Below are 20,440 nucleotides of genomic sequence, written 5' to 3' on the forward strand. Positions count from 1 at the left end.
ATATTGAGTTTGCTGCTCAACTAATTACTGCTATTTGTGCTCATTCTGGCTCACACTTTTGCCTACTACTGTCCAGTTACTTGCTCCTTGGGAGATGACAGAATGTGTCCAAAGGAGCTGGCCTCCTTATTAGGAAAGTCTACATTAAAGAGACACATTCTCACAATGTTTGAAGCGACAGTGGCTAGCCTTTGTCCTAACAGGCAATTAGCACCAGACACCATGGCTGGGAGGACCTGACAGCACTGGCCTCTCCCGGTCCCTGTTCAATTACGAGTGAACCAACAGAAGCATGAGACTAGGCAAGGAGTCAGCGATCAGGACAATCACATCCAATCTAGTGAACACCGGGGGGCCTCCTCCTTCATTAGGGCTGGACAGAGCCTCCTGCTGCGATGGACAGAGGGTGGACAGAAGGCAGGCCTGGCCGGTGCTGAGAACGTGCAAAGGCAGATCACACACCACACTCACAGGAAGGTCTGCGTAGAAGTAGTGCTTCCGGTCAAACAAGGACTTCCTGTTGATGTGGCAGTTCAGCGCCAGGCCGGTCATCACCGCAGCTTCCACACACCTCCTGTTGAGAACCTTTACAAACACCAGACAAGCTTCTTTAGAACCACAGGCTGTACAGCTGCTTCTCTCCACTTCCAAAATCTTCCCTGAATAGTCAAAACTGTTATCTCTGGCTCTCTATGGTCAGCTCTGCTTGCCAAGCTGACTGTGAATCAGAAAAATATTACAACATCAACAAAACACGTATGCACCAGTGGGACCCACTGGGCATTTAATAAAGTGCCCACCCAGGGATCCTTCCCCAGCACACATCAGAGAAAGGAGATTCACAATGCTCAGTAGAGCATTACCACATGGACTAATCCTCGTCTCTCTCTGCAAACAGAATCCGGAGTCATTCTGTGAGGAAGTGATTGGGGAGAGGACAGTCCTAGGTCTGCAGCGTCCTACTGAGGTGACGTGTAATATGGAGGGTCACAGTGGGGCACAAAAGGCTGATCAGGTGGCTGAACTGGCAGGAAGAAGAACAAACTTTTAAGAGAAAATGGCTACAGAGATTTTGTCATGCTGGGGCTGTGGCACTGCCTCCTCCAGGCATGGCCACCTCAGAGGACCTCACTGCCTCATGCTCTGGGTTTGGCAGGGTTCCTGGAGCTCCCGGGTTTCACTGGATCCTAGAGTCGAGTAGCCAATGTCCTAGCCCCCAGGTCAGGAACAGAGTTTTGGAGGTTATAAACTAGATAATGACTAGGTAACACAGTAAAGGACAGCTAAGTTCTGGGATCAGGTCTGTGTTCACTTCTACTCTGGATATGTAGTGACAAAGTGCCTCGGTTTTCCAAAAGGGATGTGATGCATACCTTGCTGACTGGACAAACTGATACTGGGAACACTGACTTGCCCCACTGTATGGACTCAATAGCTTATCAATCATTCATTGCATTTTGGGAAAGTGATGAGGAAGAGACCTTCGAGAGAGCAGGCCTGAGCCAGCGACCTCTGTGGGACCAGGCCAAGGTCAGTAACCTCTGCAGGATCAGGCCTGAGACAGGGACACCATCAGGAGCAGGCCCAAGGGTCAACCTCCGTGGAATCAGGACTGAGCGAGCAATCTCTTCCAGAGTACACCTGAGCCAACCACCTAAGTTGGAGCAAGCCCAAACAAGTGACCTCCATGGGACCAGTCCCGAGTGAGCAACCTCTGCCCAAGCGGGCCCACCCAGCAACCTCCTCCAGAGCAGGCCCTAGCCAACCACCTGCATGGGACCAGACTCAAGCCGGCGACCTCCACGGGAGCAGGCCCAAGCATGAGACCTCTGTGTTAGCAGGTCCAAATGACCTCTAGGAGTGCTGAGCAACCAATCTCTAGGAATGCCGAGTGATCTCTGAGGTGAAAGGAACCTTGGCCCCAACTTCACCAAGAGGAACAACCATCTGAGCCTTGAATCCACTGGCACCTGGAATAGTGATCACCAGAGACATGGCCCCAACTACACCAATGAGAGGAAAAGGTAGGTAGGCAAGGTAAGAATAGACTCCACACCACAAAAACTAGTGACTCTAAAACAGCAAGACTTCAACCCTCCAATACAGATGAAGCAGAAGAAAATGACCTAAGAAATAACTTTGGGAGAATGTTTGAGGCCCTTAAAGAGGAAATGAAAAATTCTCTCAAAGAAATGGAGAAAAAGATTAAAAAAAGGAAGAAATCAGTAAATCCCTTAAAGAAAACCAGAAAAAAGCAAACAGGTGAAAGAAATGAACCAAGACTTGAAAACCAAAATAGAACACTACAGAAAACACAGACCAAGGGAATTCTGGAAACAGAAAATATGAGAAAACAATCAGGAATCACAAATGCAAGTATAAACAGCAGAATACAAGGGATGGAGCTGGGCGGTGGTGGTGCACGCCTTTAATCCCAGCACTCGGGAGGCAGAGGCAGACGGATCTCTGTGAGTTCGAGGACAGCCTGGTCGACAAGGGCTAGTTCCAGGACAGGTTCCAAAGCTACAGAGAAACCCTGTCTCGAAAAACCAAAGAGAGAGAGAGAGAAAGAGACAGAGACAGAGAAAGAGAGAGAGAGAGAGAGAAAGAGAGAATCTCAAGTGTTGAAGATACAATAGAGGAAACAGACTCATCAGTCAAAGAAAACGTTAAATCAAACAAAAGCTTAACACAAAATTCCAGGAAATATGGGACACCATGAAAAGACCAAACCTAAGAATAACAGGGATAGAAGGAGAAATTCAACTCAAAAGCACAAAAAATATATTTAGCAAAATCATAGAAGAAAACTGTCCCAACCTAAACAAAGATATGCATATGAAGATACAAGAAGCTTACAGAGCACCACATAGACTGGATCAAAAACAAAGTCCCCTTTCCACATAATAATCAAAACACTAAGCATAAAGAATGAATAAAGAATACTAACAGCTGCAAAGGTCAAGCAACATATAAAGGCAAACCTATCAGAATGACACCTGACTTCTCAATGGAAACCATGAAAGTGAGAAGTTCCTGGTCAAGCATTATGTAGACGGTAAGAGATCACAGACGCCAGCCCAGACTACTATACCCAGCAAAAATTTCAATTACCATAGAAGGACAAAACAAGATATTCCATGACAGAACCAGGTTTAACCAAACCTACACACACACCTAGCCCTACACAAAGTACTAGAAGAAAAACTACAATCCAAGGAAGTTAGCTATATCCACAAAAACACAGACAATAGATGATCTCACAGCAGCAAATCCCAAAAAGAGAAACACACACACACAATAACATTCCCGACAATGAAAGCTAAAATAACAGAAACTAGCAATAACTGATCATTAACATCCCTTAATATAAATGGACTCAGCCTCACCTATAAAAAGACACAGGCTAACAGACTGGATATGAAAATGGAATCCACCTTTTGCTCCATACAAGAAACACACCTCAAACACAAAAGACAGATATTTCCTCACAGTAAAGGGTTGGGGAAAAAATTTTCCAATCAAATGGACCCAAGAAACAAGCTGGTGTAGCTATCCTAATATCTAACAAAATAGACTTAAAACTAAGATCAATCAAAACAGATAAAAAAAGACTTTTCATATTAGTCATAGGAAAAAATCCATCAAGAGGAAATCTTAATACTGAAGATCTATGCCCCAAAGACAAGGGCACCTTCATATGTAAAAAACAAATAAACAAACCAACAACAACAACAACAAAAACCAAAAACACTACTAAAGCTTAAATCACACACTGAACCCCACACACTAATAGTGGGAGACTTCAACACCCCAGTCTCATCACTGGACAGGTCTGTCAGACAGAAAATTAACAGAAAAATAAGGGAACTAACAGATGTTATGAATCAAATGGACTTAACAGACTTCTACAGAACATTCCATTCAAAGATAAAAGAATATACCTTCTTCTCAGCACCTCCTGGAACCTTCTCAAAAATTGACCACGTACTAGGTAACAAAGCAAACCTCCACAGATACAAAGAAATGGAATAACCCATGTATCTTATTGGATCACCATGGCTTAAAATTAGAATTCAACAGCAACACTAATTGCAGAAAGCCACAAACACATGGAAGTTAAATAATACTCACCTGAATCACCAATTGGTCAAGGAAGAAATAAAGGAGAAAATCAAAGATTTCTTAAAATTCAATGAAAATAACCACACAACATACTCCAATTTATGGGACACGATGAAAGCAGTGTTAAGAGCAAAGTTCAATGTCTTTAATACTAGCACTTGGGAGGCAGAGGCAGGTGGATCTCTGAGAGTCCGAGGTCAGCCTCGTCTACAAAAGCTAATGCCAGAATAGGCCCCAAAGCTACAGAGAAACAAACAAACAAACCAAAAACCCAAAAACACAAAAATCAAACAAACAAAACAAAAACAAGCGAAGTTCATAGCACTAAATGCTTACATAAAGAAGCTGGGGGGAAAGAAATCCCACACTAGTGAGCTAACAGAATACCTGAAAATTCTAGAACAACAAGAAGCAAACTCAACCAGGAGGATTAGATGGCAGGAAATAATCAAACTGAAAGCTGAAATCAACAAAACAGAAACAAACAAAACAATACAAAGAATCAATGAGACAAAGAGTTGTTTCTTCAAGAAAAATCAACAAAATAGACAAACCTTTATCCAAACTAACCAAAAGGCAGAAAGAGAATTTCCAAGTTAACAAAATCAGAAACAAAAAGGAGGACATAACAAATAGACACGGAGGAAATCCGGAGAATCATCAGGTTATACTTTGAAAACCTGTACTCCACAAAATTGGAAAACTTAAAGGAAATGGATAAATTTCTGGATAAATATCACTTACCAAAATTAAATAAAGACCAAATAAGCAAATTAAATAGACCTATACTTGCTAAGGAAACAGAAACAGCCATCAAAAGTCTCCCAACAGAAAGGAAAAAAAAAATAAAAAAGCCTAGGACCAAATGGTTTCAGGGTGAAATCTACAAAATTTTCAAAGAACTAATACCAATACTCCTCAAATTGTTCCATACAATAGAAACAGAAGGAACACTGTCAAACTCTTTATGAGGCTACAATTAGCCTGATACCACACAAAGACATTATTAAGAAAGAGAATTACAGACCAATCTTGCTCATGAACATTGATGCAAAAATACTCAATAAAATACTGGCAAACTGAATCCAAGAACACATCAGAAAAATCATCCACCATGACCAAGTAGGCTTCATCCCAGAGATGCAGGAATGGTTCAATATATGAAAATCTGTCAATGTAATCCACCATATAAACAAGCTGAAAAAAAAAATCACATGATCATCTCATTAGATGGCTAAAAAGCTTTGGACAAAATACAACATCCCTTTATGATAAAGGTCCTGGAGAGAGCAGAGATACAAGAAACATACCTAAACATAATAAAAGTAAGATACAGCAAGCCAACAGTCAACATAAATCTAAATGGAGAGAAACTTGAAGCAATCCCACTGAAATCAGGAACAAGGCAAGGCTGTCCACTCGCTCCTTATTTATTCAGTGTAGTACTTGAGGTTCTAGCTCAGCAAGACAGCAAAAAAAGACCAAGAGGATACAAATTGGAAAAGAAGTCAAATTCTCACTGTTTGCTGATGATATGATAGTATGCATAAATGACCCCGAAAAATCTACCAAGGAACTTCTACCACTCATAAACACCTTCAGTAATGTAGCAGGATACATGATTAACTCCAAAAAAAATCAGTAGCCCTCCTTTATATAGATGATAAATGGGCTGAGAAAGAAATCAGAGAAACATCACCCTTCACAATAGCCACAAATAGCACAAAATATCTCAGAGTAACTCTAGCCAAAAAGTAGAACACCTATATAACAAGAACTTTAAATCTCTGAAGAAAGAAATTGAAAAAGACACCAAAAATACAGAAAAATCTCCCATGCTCTTGGGTAGGTAGAATTAACATAGTAAAAATGTCAATCTTACCAAAAGCAATCTACAGATTCAATGCAATGCCCATCAAAACCCCAGCAAAATTCTTCATAGACCTAGAAAGAACAATATTCAACTTTCTATAGAAAAGCAAAAAGTCCAGGATAGCCCAAACAATCCAATAAGAGAATTTCTGGAGGCATCACAATCCCTTACTTCAATCTCTACTACAGAGCTACAGTACTATATTTTGGGAAAGCTTGTGAGATTGCTGAACTCGAGGATGAGATTAAGTTCCATATTCTAATGGTAGATCTGTGGTATTCTCTTGTATAGATGGCATTTCTCTTTAATACTATATTTAGCATATGACAGTATGTATATCCACTAGGTTAGTGTAGGTTAGCGGGAATTTTCATGATAACTATTTTACTTCAGATTTACAGCAGTCCTATAGAGAAGGAAATTAGTACTGTCCCAGTATTTCAGTAAAGAAAAACTAAGGCCCTCCAAAGATCCCTGAGAGACCTGGCTAAGGAGCCCAAGTGACAGGTGAAACCATCTCTGTAGCATACATGCCCTTGCCCGGGTGGCAAGCTGAAATCCTGAGAGTCAGGGCCTCGCTTTTTCAGCTGAGATGAGAACTGATTGGTCAAATAGACTAGAAAGTAAGTTGTATAACAAAACAAAGATGGATCTCTAATGACAGCAATATTACAAACCCCCAAAGGAAACTCAAACAAATTCCCTCTAGAGACCACATCACACCCCTCTTGGAAACTAAGAAAGTCTCCAATGGAGCCATCTCCCAGCAAGTTTCAAGTTCCTCACTCTGGGTCTCATGATATTGTCAGCCCTGCAATAATAATGGCTTTCATGGAAGATATGCATGGGGACCAGGATGATCTAATAATTATCATGTGCTTTTCCTGGTCAGCGTCTGACATCTCATGGAACTGTCGTCAATGCCATGCTAACCGAGCTACTGTGCAGTCTGAGCCTGCTGACAGGGGCAGCGCACACAGGCTGTAGTCCGGAGCTCCACCACTGAGATGTGCTCTTCTGGGGGTGGGGATAGAGCGTGGCTGTGTCTGCTCTTTACCTCCCTGTCTACATCTGATTTGCTGGCTGCTTCCTACTGGCTTTCCAGCGTCTGCCTCTCTCACATTGTGGTCCAGCTAGGTAGAGAGAGAACCCAGGTCATTCTGCTCTGAGCATGCACAGTAAGTTGCCTGATTCTGACACCAGGAGAGAGTCTGCAGTGGTGACCACAGACTCTAACTGTGTACTTACCAAGTACACCGGCACTTCATAAGTCATCAATTTTCAAAGAATAAGAATGCAGTAAAACACACAAACATTAGAGTGATGTTGAATATATTTTAATCTTTTTCTGATGATTTAGGAGCCTTGAAGTACTTCAGGGTCAGAGTTATAAGCATCAATCATCACCACACTACAGTCGCACAGAGGGGCTAGTAAACAGAGTGCCAGCTAAAAGAACGCCAAGGAAAGAGAATTTATTATGATCTTAGTCAAGCTGCTGTGACAGATGGAAGGCCAGGTCAGCATGTTCTGAGGATGGAATGAAAAAGAAAAAAATTAACTTGAGCTATCTTCATTCCAAAATATTCTCTGGATGTTTAAAATGTACCAAACATCAGGGGCACAGAGATAAACAGGACTTTGTCCCTGCTCCAGCCCTTGGCCAACCTGTGAGGATGAGACAAACCTGCCTTTTTCAAGCTTATACTCCACATCAGGGGTGGGCTGTTAAAAATGCATCTTGTGGCATTTTGTGACCCAAAATCTCTTAACGGTGCAAATCTCCCCAAAATAAAAGGCCAAGCTCTGGCATGTTTTAGCTCCTTCCGACATCTAAAACGCCGTGTCTTACTATGCCCTTCCCTCACTGGCGGGCCAGTTCTCTTATACAAACCTACAGATCCTGACTCACTTTTGTAAAGCCAGCCACTATTCTTCCTCACAGCAACCTTGCCTCCTCTCTGCACCCCACCTATGCTTGCGTCACAATGGACTGGACCTGAACCACGTAGTTATATACATAAAATCACAAATCTCATGAGAATGGGAACGCGTCTTCAGCCTTCTATCCCTGGACACTGCCAGAATCTGAAGAGAGATGTGTGATAAGTGAACTCAAACGAGGAGGAAGGTAACGGGAAAGTTTCACAGAGGCAGTGATGACTGAGTCTCGTTCTAAGTGTTACCCGCCACCTTCTGGGCTCTATCCCTGCAGCCCTAGGAGAGCGGTGCCTTTTGGCCGTGGAGAATGCCCCTAGCTGCTTCCCTGTGCCCTCTTGGACATTTCCACCCTTCTGTCATCTGTGCAATGGAGTCTTTGTTCTTGATTTGTTCTATTTTACATGCTAAGAGTATTTTCCTTTTCCCCACTGATACATTTCTAGAAAAAGCTTTGCTTTTATCTCATAGCTATCATTGTTGGTGTGTTGATAAAGAGGATGTTAAATTATTCATTATCTTAGCTAATGTAATCAGTTTGGTATTCTATTTAGGACATAGGGCAAAAGAAGAACCAAACAGAATGATTTGATTGTCCCCTGGGAATTTAGGCTGGGAAGCAGGTGGTGCTTCGCTGAGGGCAGTGGGTGCTTTGTGTTACAGTAGTGATGGGTAAGACCTCACATACGGGAGGGTCCTGTAGGAGCTGCAGTCTATACCGAGAAGCACACTAGTGGAGCCAAGTGAAGAGTGCTGGGTTGGTGTAGTGGACCAAGAGAACCAGAGGGTAGTTCAGCTGGATCCTTCAAGGTGCTAAAGAGCCTTGACCTTCAGCCTTTTAGTGATAGGGAGAAGTGAAGCAGAACTTTAAGCAGAGGAAGTATCTGAACACACTGATTCTAATAAAGGCTATTATTCCAGGGGGGGGGGGGAGATGATTTTGAGGGGAGCCTCTGGCCAGGTGAAGGGGCAGAAAAGAGGGTGGGGTTTGACTGGAGTCCTGTATTACCAGAGGGTACAGGAGGGAAATCAGGATATATTAAGTCAGTGACTGTTTTCTGTGTGCCTGTCATTGCATCAGGTGAAGTTTGGGGTAGTCAGGGAGCAGGATATGCTTGTTCCGTAAAGCAAAATGAATTTCCAGACTAGCAGACTCTGCCATGTTGGGGTCATAGCCTCTTCCTGGATGTCCCAGGTGTCTTTCTGGGTTGTTTATGCCTTATGAGCTAGGCATATTTTAGGTTATAAAATTATTATGGTTGCAGTGCCGCTCAGGGTTTACAGATCAGCCAGATCAGTGGTTCCTCTCAAGCACCGTGCAGTGCTCCTGATTCTCTCCTAGGCTCTGCTCTGCTCTGAGTCCCCAGCCGCTCTTTCAGTCACGACATTTGTTGACTGTCCATCCACTGTGTACTTCATTCTCCACTCTACCTGTCACAGCTTCCTTATTTTCTGATGAAAGAATTAACTTTCTAGCTGAGAAGTTGTAGTATGAGTTTTCATGTCAGCACTAAACCAGGGGGACACTCCTGCTAATCTAGAAAATCCACATGTCCACCTATCTTCAAACTGCCGCACACCAAAGCCTGTACACTGGATGTCTCAGAAAGTTGAGCACAGCACCCGTGGGAAACAGCATTTGGAAACAGACCTACAGAGCTAGAACCGGATGGAAATTAAATATCAGAGACAGCACCTGCCTGAAGTGGTCTACAGTGAGATTTTTTTTGGGGGGGGAGGGGGTGCTGCTTTGGAGCTGTGGCAGATGTTGGCCGTTTTAAAAGCTAAAACTAACTTGCTGTACCCCTTGAAGATTCAGAGTTGAGTGTAGTGGTTGAGAGTCTGGGTTCTGGAGTCTGACTTCTTGTTGTGCTTCTTACAATGCACATTGTCATGGCCCAGTGACCTCATTCATCCTGATGCTTCCCTTCATCACCCATAATGAGGTCATGACAGTTGCCTACCTTCAGGTTACTAGAGGACAACATGACAGATGTATGTGATGCACACAGCATTCCTCCTGACATGCCAGCAGTGTGCAGTAAATGTGGGTTATACCTGGTACACAGCGAAGTCTCTGAAGGTTCAGCTTAGAAAGGTGTGTGTATGAGAATCACAGGTTGTTGACTTACTTCCTTGGGAGAGTGGGTGGGGCTAGGCCGAGAATCTTTAGAGTCACTGAAAGAAAATTCTGGAGCATGCTTTCTTTAGGACGAGTTGGCTGTTTGAATTCTCAGGTTATGCCTTTAATCATGTTAGATATAATCACTTCGTCACTTAGAGAACTTCCAGAAATGAGTTCTGGAATAGGGGAGAAGGGAGGGACTATTGGAGAATACTGGGAACATGATGGATCTGCATCCCAGGAAGTGGAGTCATAAAAAAGACCCCACAACACACACACACACACACACACACACACACACACACACACACACACACACACGGAAGGGAGATGCCAGCGGAGGCAGAGAAGGAACAAGTACCCAATGCTTCCTTCCTCTTCGCTGCCATCTCTCAGCACAGTACCCTGTTGGCCAGACCCAGCTAAGAGCCTGCTGCTACGGTCCCTAACCCTGTACAGCTAAGAGCCTGCTGCTACGGTCCCTAACCCTGTACAGCTAAGAGCCTGCTGCGGTCCCTAACCCTGTAGAGCTAAGAGCCTGCTACGGTCCCTAACCCTGTACAGCAAGAGCCTGCTGCTGCGGTCCCTAACCCTGTACAGCTAAGAGCCTGCTGCTGCGGTCCCTAACCCTGTACAGCTAAGAGCCTGCTGCTGCGGTCCCTAACCCTGTACAGCTAAGAGCCTGCTGCTGCGGTCCCTAACCCTGTACAGCTAAGAGCAAGGAAACGGGAGGCATGGATCTGAGAACACGCAGGCTTCAACTGTAACAGCAAGTACACACATTTCTCCGTTTATTTCTATGACCTTTTCTTTTGAAAAATAAATAAATAATAAAATTCTGCACTTTTCTGTGGGCTCCTTTCTCACACACCAGAGGCAGGAATGACGGAATGCTACTAATTTCATGAGGGGCCTGAACTGCGAGAACTCTGAGTCTGCATCTAGGACTCGGAAAGGAGCTGCTAGGCAAGTTGAAGGAGGAAAGGTTCACAGCTTCCTCAAGTTAACTATCCAGGATTTGAGTATTTTATGGAAAATTACATTAATTATAAATATAGTTCAATAAAACCTTCTCTAGGAACTATCCTGGAAAATATCTGGGGTGTATTTCAAAGGAAAATGCACCCCACACTATTCCTCTGTTGGTCCTGCTCTGTCTTTCCTGCTGAGCCCAGGATGCTGTGATAACCTAAGTCCAGTGAGTGCCATCAGTGCCTTTGAAAGTTGAGGTACTACAGCAAGCCTGGAAACCCAGCTACCATAGCATTAAAACAAGACTATAACACCATGTCTCCCCAAAAGCCCAGAAGGCAATTATTCTGAGAAATCTGTGCTATATGTGACACATCTGACAATTAGGATATAGAATGGTAAATGTTCTAATTTATGAAGAGAAAGTAATTAAAATTTATTAAGTAAAAATAAGGCAGTAAAATGGGCCTTTATCTTTCTGCTAACCATAAATTTGTTTCAAAGCATGAACTCCCTGATTCATATTCAAAGCAAGCTGCCACATGATATGTTTTATTACCATAGAGGAAACGGTTTCTCACTTCCTCATCCTTGCCTCACCACTGAGCCCTTCCACCAGCCCCAGACAATTACCAAAGCTCTCTGCTGCCATTAACAGACTTGCTAAACTGGCTAGTCAGTGAAGATCATTTTTATTTAGAATTTTAGCATTGAAAGAACTGGTTGGCATACAGTCACTAGATATATGCATGTAGATAGTCACACAGCTTACATACATTCTTCATGTTTAGCACAGGGCAGAACGTGCATGCCACATCTCCTCTGTTAACTCTAGCAAAGGGGAGACTCACACATTCATCCAAAGACAAGGACTTCTGAAGAAAGGCGCATGACTGGGAGTTCCAATCCCAGCTCCAGTGTTCCCTCCAGTTCTAGCCATCTTGTACTAACTCCGCCCCTCACAGAGGAGGGTTAGAACTGCCTTGCTCTAAAGTACCAGAAGCCTCCTTTTTCTCTTGCCTCTGCCACCTAGCAAGCTCAGGTATCCCAGAGCCAGCCCACATCACTGGCAGCAAGCCTGGCTGTGGGCGCTGGAGCAGATGCTCCTGATCTTCCCTGGGTTATAGGATACTAAAGTCTGGCATTAACCCGGGGAAGTAAGCACGGGGAAGCAATGTGGCCTATGTCAGCACAGGGCCTGCGAGCAACTTGTATTTTTTTTTAAAAGAGAGAGTTCTCACACAACATTGCCTGGCTTTTTGGTTTCATGAGGGTGCTGGGATTCATTGGTACAGTCTTATTTTTGGCCAGTTAGCCAGAGAGTGGTTGGTAACCGGTAAAACACAAAACTTGGTGTATGGGTCTCCTGATATTCTCACAGGTCTTCAGCAGTTACTAACTGGGTACTACCCAGACTTTAACAAATCCTTGAAACAGGGAAACCTGAATCAGACAGACCTGAATCTGAATCTCTTTTGTTTGGGGGCTGGGGGTATTCAGGATAGGGTTTCTCTGTATAGCCCTTGCTGTCCTGGAACTCACTCTGAAGACTAGGCTGGCCTCGAACTCACAGAGATCTCCCTGCCTCTTGATACTGGAACAAAAGGCGTACACCACTGACTGGCCTGAATCTGATTCTTACCATCAGTTGCAATTGCATATTACCTTCACCAGTTATCTGTCCTCTCCAAGTCCCCTCATCCACTGAGGGAAGAATCGTTATTTTCAAGGTTGTCCCATCAAGATGAAAGACATAACTGCCCTGGTAGACAACTGGAAACCCTGCTTTCGGGAAGGCAGCCCTAATAAAGGCAAAGTGTGCATCAGGTGGGCCTTCCTTTGCAAGCTGCCCAAGGACATCCAGGGACTGAACTGGAAAAGGTTCAGACAGCTCCAGAGTTACCAGCCTGATTCAGAACCCAGGCAAGGTATGTCAGGTGTCATGACTCTGTATCACAGCAACATACTATTTCCCCTGAAAGGATAATGGGCTCCTAACTTAGCTGCTTCCAGCAGAAGAGATCATATTTCCTAGTGCACTGGGAAGCTGCCTTGCTTCATTTTCTGTCTTTAGAGTGTGTTGGGGAGGCTGCTTGTTGGTTTTCCAGCCTTCCAGACTCCCGAAATAATCACACAGAAATCTGTATTAATTGCAATACTGTTTGGCCAATAGCTTAAGCATATTTCTGGCTAACTCTTATATCTTGAATTAACCCATTTCTATTAATCTGTGTATTGCCACATGGCTGTGACTTGCCAGCAAGGTTCCCAGTGAGTCTGTCTCCTGTGGGTGACTACATGGCTTCTCCTTGACTCCACCTTCTTTCTCCTCTATTTGCTTGGAATTCCTGCCTTACTCTACTCTGCTAAGCCATTGGCTGAAAGCAGCTTCCTTATTAACCAATAAAAGCAACACATATACAGAAGGACCTCCCACACCAAGAGTGAAGCAACATTTTCTTGAATAACATTGTCTGTTCACCTGCGGAGGAAAGGAAATGAATTCCTGACAGCTGGACCTGCATTCCCGCCCTTCCCGACGCTGCCCACCGTAGCCACACAGCTGTGACCTGCATTCCCGCCCTTCCCCGACGCTGCCCACCGTAGCCACACAGCTGTGACTTTCTCTTCTAGGGTAGTAGGTAGCTGCTTTTGAAATGCAATGAGTTCATGGAGAAAAGCCACGGAGAAGGCATTGAGAATCAAGGGGAAAAGACAAAACCAGCCAGCCAACCAAATAAAAATAAAAATAAACTGTTCTTTTTGACAGATTTTGAGATGGGGCTGAGAGTTTTAATGCAGAACTACTTCTTCCTATTTAGTTTATGAATATTTGTCTTTCTCATTTTATTAACTTAAAAGTTTTAAAGATCATTTCTGTGGAGAAAGGCTAAAGTGTACAAGCCTCTTCACTTCCTATGTGTCCCCACACAGAATGTTAACCTTTCTGACTCGCCTGCATTTACAAAGGAGACTCTCAACCTACGAGGACTGCATGGAATGGCATGCTGTGAGGCATCACTAAAATCTCACCACAGCAAAGGGTGATAAACACAGGTGTGAGGAGTGACGTACCCTAAATTTCCAAGTCGAGATTTGCTTTCTGCCATGTATGGATTAGCTCAGTATTAAGAAGAAAAGTTCGATTATGGCTGAGAAAGAAACAACTGGCTTGAACCAGCCAAAGTCTAAGTAGAAAAAGCAGCTGGGTACTTGCTATCATTCTGAGTAAGAAACTGGGAGGACAAAAGCTCGTGAATATCAGGAGTCTTCCTATCAAAACCTAGGCCTGAGCTGTCAGCAGCCCAGGGCGTCCTGAGAAGGGAGGTTTTGGGAATGTCTAATGTTTCCAGATGCTTCTACAGGAGACACAAAAGACAAGGAGATTCAAAGGGAGGCAGAAGTGCATGCATGTGAATATGACCAGCTTCCGGAGGCATGTGCTAATTATGAATGCCTCAACAGCATACAATACGACAAAATCACTGGCCTAGACATTCTTTAAAAGTATCAATTTGTGAAAGAAGAAATGAAGGAAGGAGTGAGAGGAGGAGAGAGAAAGGAAAGAAAAAACAAGATTACAGAACTAAAACAGCCAACTGCAATGTACAATCTCTGACAGATTTGGGAAAGGACACACTTGAATGTGAATTGACAAATAATGACCCTGTATGTGGGTTAGTTTTCCTGAGTGAGACATCAGCGGGAATTCATACATGAGAAATGTGCTTTGTCCTCGGATGACAGATGCTGAAATATTGAGAAATAAAGTGCTGTGTTATCTGTAACTTAACTCTCCAACGCCTCATCTAAAGGGGGGCAATGTGATGCAAGGAGAATATTCATTGCATTGTTCTTTCAGATTTACATAAACGTGAATGGCTTCTACACACAAACTAAGGGAAGGTGTAGGAGGAGACCTACTGAGAGGACAGTAAGCTGTGATAAGATGCCCACACCAGACAGCGGGACCAGAGCTGGGGGAGTAACCACAAGGGTGCCTGAAGCTTCTCTTCACTATTGCTAAAAATAGGGTTGAAAATGAAAGCATCCTATATACTAACTGTATCTATCAAAACTGTCCTATGTCATTGATTCAATACAGTTATAGGCCCCAATATAGGTGTTGAGGTGTGGTACAACTCTCAGTAAAATGGAACAAAAAATATTAGTGAACAGAATCCTACAATGTCTACACAGAACCTAAAAATCCTACATATAAGTAGGCATGTATATTTTTATGATTATAAAAAATTAATTCTTCTAAAAACACATTTTATTTAATATTCATACTTGCATACATATTTGGATTAAATCCACCCTATTACTTCCTCTCATTCCCTCCCCTAACAATTATTATTTTACCAGTTATATCTTTTCTTACATTCATCAGAGTTGGAACAGTGGCTCAAGCACTAAGAGTGTGCACTGCTCTTGCAGAGGACCTGAGTTCTGTTCCTGCCGACTCACAAGCATGTGCAACCCCAGCTTCAGGAGGGTCTGATGCCTCTGACCTCACAGGGCACCGACACTCTTGTGCACACACTCACACAGATCAATAAATGCACATATAAATAATTAAAACAAAACAAAGTTTAAAAAAGAAAGATATATTCAGCTTCCCCCAATGTTATAAGCAAACTTATTTTCTACTAATACTTTCATTCTGTTGCCTCACTATGTAAATATGTATGTACATTTTCCAATTTGTGCTTTTGTGAAAGAAAAAGGTCAAGCTTGTTACTGAAACCTTAGTATTAACTATTTATTACTCAGTCTATTGTGCTGTCTGAGTTATTTCAGGAGACTGGTAGGTATCTACCACCACCATCCTATTTGCCATGAACAAATGGAAGAGTTTATATTTTAATGATGAAAAGTCAAGAATTGAATATATAATAATGCCAAATAAAATCTATGCCACTTGAGAGTCTAGGAGGTGCGTTCACAGATGTGAACTTCTCTGCATAGATGTAACAATGGAAGGGAATAAGAACTCAGGTAAATAAGTCGGCAGCTGGCTGTGAGGGATGAACAAAGGTGCTGATGAATGGCTACAGGATTCTAAAGGTTTACAAGAGCTGTAAAGGAAACAATCCCATTATATGCTGTTGAAAACGAACAATTAATACTGCAGAAAGCAACACAGTCTGGTGCTTTGCACTAAGACTGACAGCAAGGTGATTCTCACCCCTATTTTAGGTAGGTTGCTGGTCCCCCTCCCTGTGTCACTGGGTACATCAAGCCCTCAGCTGCCTCTCCTACCAAGGGGGGGTTGGTGCTCACTGGTGTGGCATGAGAGTGTGACAATCACAGATTCCCACTTGTCTGGGTCTTGAAAGGAGGCTTCAGAGCATGGATACAAGGAACCTCGGTTACCATTCTTGCTTCCACACCTATGAAAGCATCTGGATGGAGTATCTTAGGGCTCCTGGAAACACTAGTATATTTTCATTTCCACCTATAGTCCTGCCAGCTCTAGTCTTTGCTCTAAGGATGTGGCTGGATGTGGAGGGCTGAGAGGCACCAGGCTCACTAGCAAGAATGCTCTGCCATGAGGAACAGAAGGATCTCTGAAGAGCACAGCCCAGTTACCTAACTCTGCCAGAATTATCCAACCCACGTTTGCCATCTCTGGATGCCAAGGCAAAATGACTTCTAAGCTTTGCCAAGATTGTAAAAAGAGATGAGGGAAAACATTCCCCAAGATGACACAGTATAGAAGGCAGCCAGATTTTCCCCAGCTCCCCAAGGCTACACATGGAGCTGAAGACACAAAGTCGTGTCCACCCTAGGAAGGCTTGAGCAGAGGCCGCAGACAGACCACAACTATAAACTTGTAGCGTGAACAAAGAATTCCACAGGACCCGCCCCAAATGTCTTACATCTCCTCCAGATATGACACAGATGGTAACAAAAAATAGCTGGATGGTCACTTTCTTCAAGAGCTCAGGCAATCTCTATTCCCGTGTCCCCATATAGCAGGCCTTACTACGCTATGCCCTTCTTGAAAAAATGAGCTGGTCACATGTGGACGGGCTGTGCAGAAACAGCATTTCCACCACAGGCTCCTTGTCTGAATCCCCAGAACAAAGCTGGAGCTCCTTGGGAAGAGTGACACGCACAGCCACTCCGGTCACGTGACTATCTGTTGGCAGATGCAGGCATGCAGTTTGAGGAGGCTGAGGTCAACTTGGGGAGCAGCATTCCTCTCCACCTGCCGGACTGCAGTTCTCACTGGACAGAAGGAGAACGATTTTTATTACCCCCTAAAACCTTCCGTGTAGAACCTGCGGACCCCCAGCACCACTAGGGCACCCTGAGGTGAGGAGCATGACTTGCAGTCACCAAGGCCAGCATGCTCTGGGACACAAGTGCTTTCCCAGGTCTGCTGCAAGGTTTTCGTCCCAGACTGTCCATGGGAAAATGGATGGTGCCCAGCAGCGTGACTTCAGGCTGCTTGTTATTACAGGCTTCTGTATAAATCACTGGAACAAAGCCTGCGTGAGCTGCCTGGTGTCAGACAGAAATAGTGTCACAGAACACTGTTAGGTATTTTTTTTTTTAACTACTGCATATTTGTATCACCAAAAAACCCCTAAGCTTTGTACTCCTGGCATCTTTGGTAATGTGGTCATATTTTATTTTCTATACACCCTCACCTCCTTTTCTAGTATTACAGACTTTTGTGCTGTGTAGACACAGTTTGTGTGAAACAGGTGTGGCACTGGCCCCTCTGACAAGGGCTCTTGAACACCTATCTTGTTGGAGGACCAATACTAACAGAAAAGAGACCAATAGGGGACTATGAAAACGTGACTAACGCCCTTCCTAGACAAAAATACCCATGGTTTCTTGCTTAAAACTAAGCCTGGAAAGTGGAGCCTGCTGCCCGGGAACAAGGCACTGCGGGAAAAGGAGCAGACTCCTGAGACCAGAGGCCTGTGGGCTGCTCTGAAGACCCAGGAGTCGTCTGGACAAGGCTAACAAGGTCCATCCAGGTCCCCAGGGTGAGAACAGAGGAGTCAGAGCAGCTACTCCACTCTGCTGTCTTCTGTGGCTCCTTCGGAGGGATGAATGACATCATTTCCACACGGAGGTTAAGGGACTGATTCACTAAGGATGAGATAAGAAGGACCCCTGCTGTAGCTCACACCTAAAATGCCCCCAAAGGTTCATGTGCAGTTTCCACCGCAGTGAAGTGTTAGCTCAGCTCTGTGCACACAGGAGCCAGCCCTAAGGACGGACAGGCTGCTCTCAGACGGCTCGGGTCAAAATTCTAACACCGCCATGCTCCAGGACCCTCAAACTAAAAGATAAACGGCATACCCCTCAGGCGGGAGCATCAAGCTATAGCCAACAAAGCAGGTCTCTGGAAAGACCCATCTCGAGCAAACCACCGACAGATCCTTATCATCAACTTTATCATCAACTTTTCGTCAACCAGACTACAGGACACATAAGGCAGTCACTGAACCCTGGTCAGAATCAGGGGGAGAAAGGCAGAGTTAAGACTGTAAGATCACCCAGCTGCTTTCAGATAGAACCACTAAACACAGGCCATAGAAGAAGCAGATTTAAAGTTCTTGAAGAAACAGTCTAACCTCTTTTTTTAAAAAGACATTATTTTTACAAAAATAAGATATTTGAAAGAGAACATCAGATTTCCATAAATGAGACATTCACAATAAAAATTAAAAACAAAAATCCACACACGTTATAGAGACACAAAGAGAAAATCAACAAGTAGGAAAAGAGAGAAATAGAGAAATTAGCCAAAATGAAACACAAAAAGTCTAAGATAAAGTTTTGTTATTGTCATGACTTGAATGGTGAATCCTGGCAAGCTGTCTGAAGGCACAGTTGTCCTCAATGCACAGGCCACGATTTGTAGTTAGGTTACATCTTCTTTCTTCTAAGCACACGTCTTTTCTCTTTCTCCAGGTTTAATCAAGGTCATCATACATGACACATACAAGCAATGTATATGTTGCTTGTGTGTGTGTGTGTGTGTGTGTGTGTGTATAGAGAGAGAGAGGAGTACACCTATAACCCTATAACATAATAAGTGCTTATATTATACATATATATCTATTAATAGTATTCATGTTTGAGATGTATATTTACAAGGTCATAGATTTATTTATCTATGAAATAATAGCCACCTACATAAAGCTCTTGTAACTCCTTTATAGAACACCATAGTTTGGAACTGGGGTGACTGAACTTGGTTGTCAACATGATTGGAACTATAATCAACTAAAGACCTCTTCTGGGTGAGTCTGTGAGGGTATTTCCTGAGCACTGACCAGGGCAGGGCGTCCCCCACAGTGAGCAGCACCTTCCACAGCAGACCACTTTTAAGAAGGTCTGAGACAAAGTGGCGCTGCTCTTGCTTGCCCACCTTCTCTCCTTGCTGGTGCGTGCATCTACCCTGCTGCTGCGACTGCTGCCATTCCTTACTGACATCAGAACACAGCTTCTTTGATCTTCCAGCACGGACTGAAGACCAAGGCTCTGCAGGAGCTTTCAGTGCCAGACTGTGAGTTCTGGCATCCACCTTGTAGACTGAGCAGTCTCCGGGTTCTCAGCCTTTCACTATATAGACAGTCACAGGTAGACTACCCAGCCCCAGCTGTACAAGCAATCTAATACATCTCCTTCATAATATATATTTACTCCATGAAAATTCTGCTCCTCTAGTGAATCCTGACTGATACAGAAGCTGGTTCTGAGAGGGTGACTGTGTGACTCCGGATGGGCCAGCCACAACAGCACGTCCTTCATCTGTACAGAGAAGGCCTAGACCAAGAGACTTAAGCATTTCTTTCTACTCTGGTGTCATGATACCTGCCGCTTCAGGAATGGTTCCTACATGGTCTGTGAACTCTACTTGTAGGACGGGGCTCTGTGCTGAGCTGTGCTTTCATTTACTCCAACAAGCCTGGCTTTCTGGCTAGCGGAGATCAGAAATAAGAATTCAGAAGTAGAAAATAAGCAAGAAATGGCTTCTAGAGTCAAATACAGTGAAGGTAGCTCTAAAAGAAGCAGCAGATGGAGGAGGACGAGGAAAAAGGAGGAGGAGGAGAAAGAGGAAGAAGAAGAGGAAGAAAAGGAGGAGGAGGAGGAGAGTGGGAGGTAATGGCTGCAAACACAAGGAGAAACACTGTACTGTGAAATCTAAAAAGAATGGGCTATTGCTAGCATTTACTGTGTGATCAGATAGATTTGCACACTTCAATAGCTCTTCAAGGCACCATTATATTACAACTCCAGCAGTAACTGATGTTGCTGATAACCTTAAGCAATCAAGCAAAGATTACCTTATGTTCAAGATACTCTATTTAAAAGTTGGGACAGCACATAATACATTTTAGAAAGAGACCCATAAAAAGTTTTAGAAGCTT

The 20,440-nt window shown here is 43.7% G+C and overlaps 1 protein-coding gene across 2 annotated transcripts in view; it reads right to left on the reverse strand.

The window, feature by feature from the left end:
* Positions 1–20,440, reverse strand: part of Gatb (glutamyl-tRNA amidotransferase subunit B) — a 78,970-nt gene that overhangs the window by 46,183 nt on the left and 12,347 nt on the right. For both annotated transcript variants that reach the window (XM_048424736.3, XM_048424734.3), the window contains exon 3: positions 472–585. In XM_048424736.3, the coding sequence (XP_048280693.2) occupies positions 472–585 (114 nt within the window). The remainder of the gene's footprint in view (positions 1–471; positions 586–20,440) is intronic.

Source organism: Myodes glareolus, chromosome 20 (genome assembly GCF_982192425.1).
Source record: "Myodes glareolus chromosome 20, mMyoGla1.1, whole genome shotgun sequence".
In the NCBI taxonomy this organism is placed as follows: domain Eukaryota; kingdom Metazoa; phylum Chordata; class Mammalia; order Rodentia; family Cricetidae; genus Myodes; species Myodes glareolus.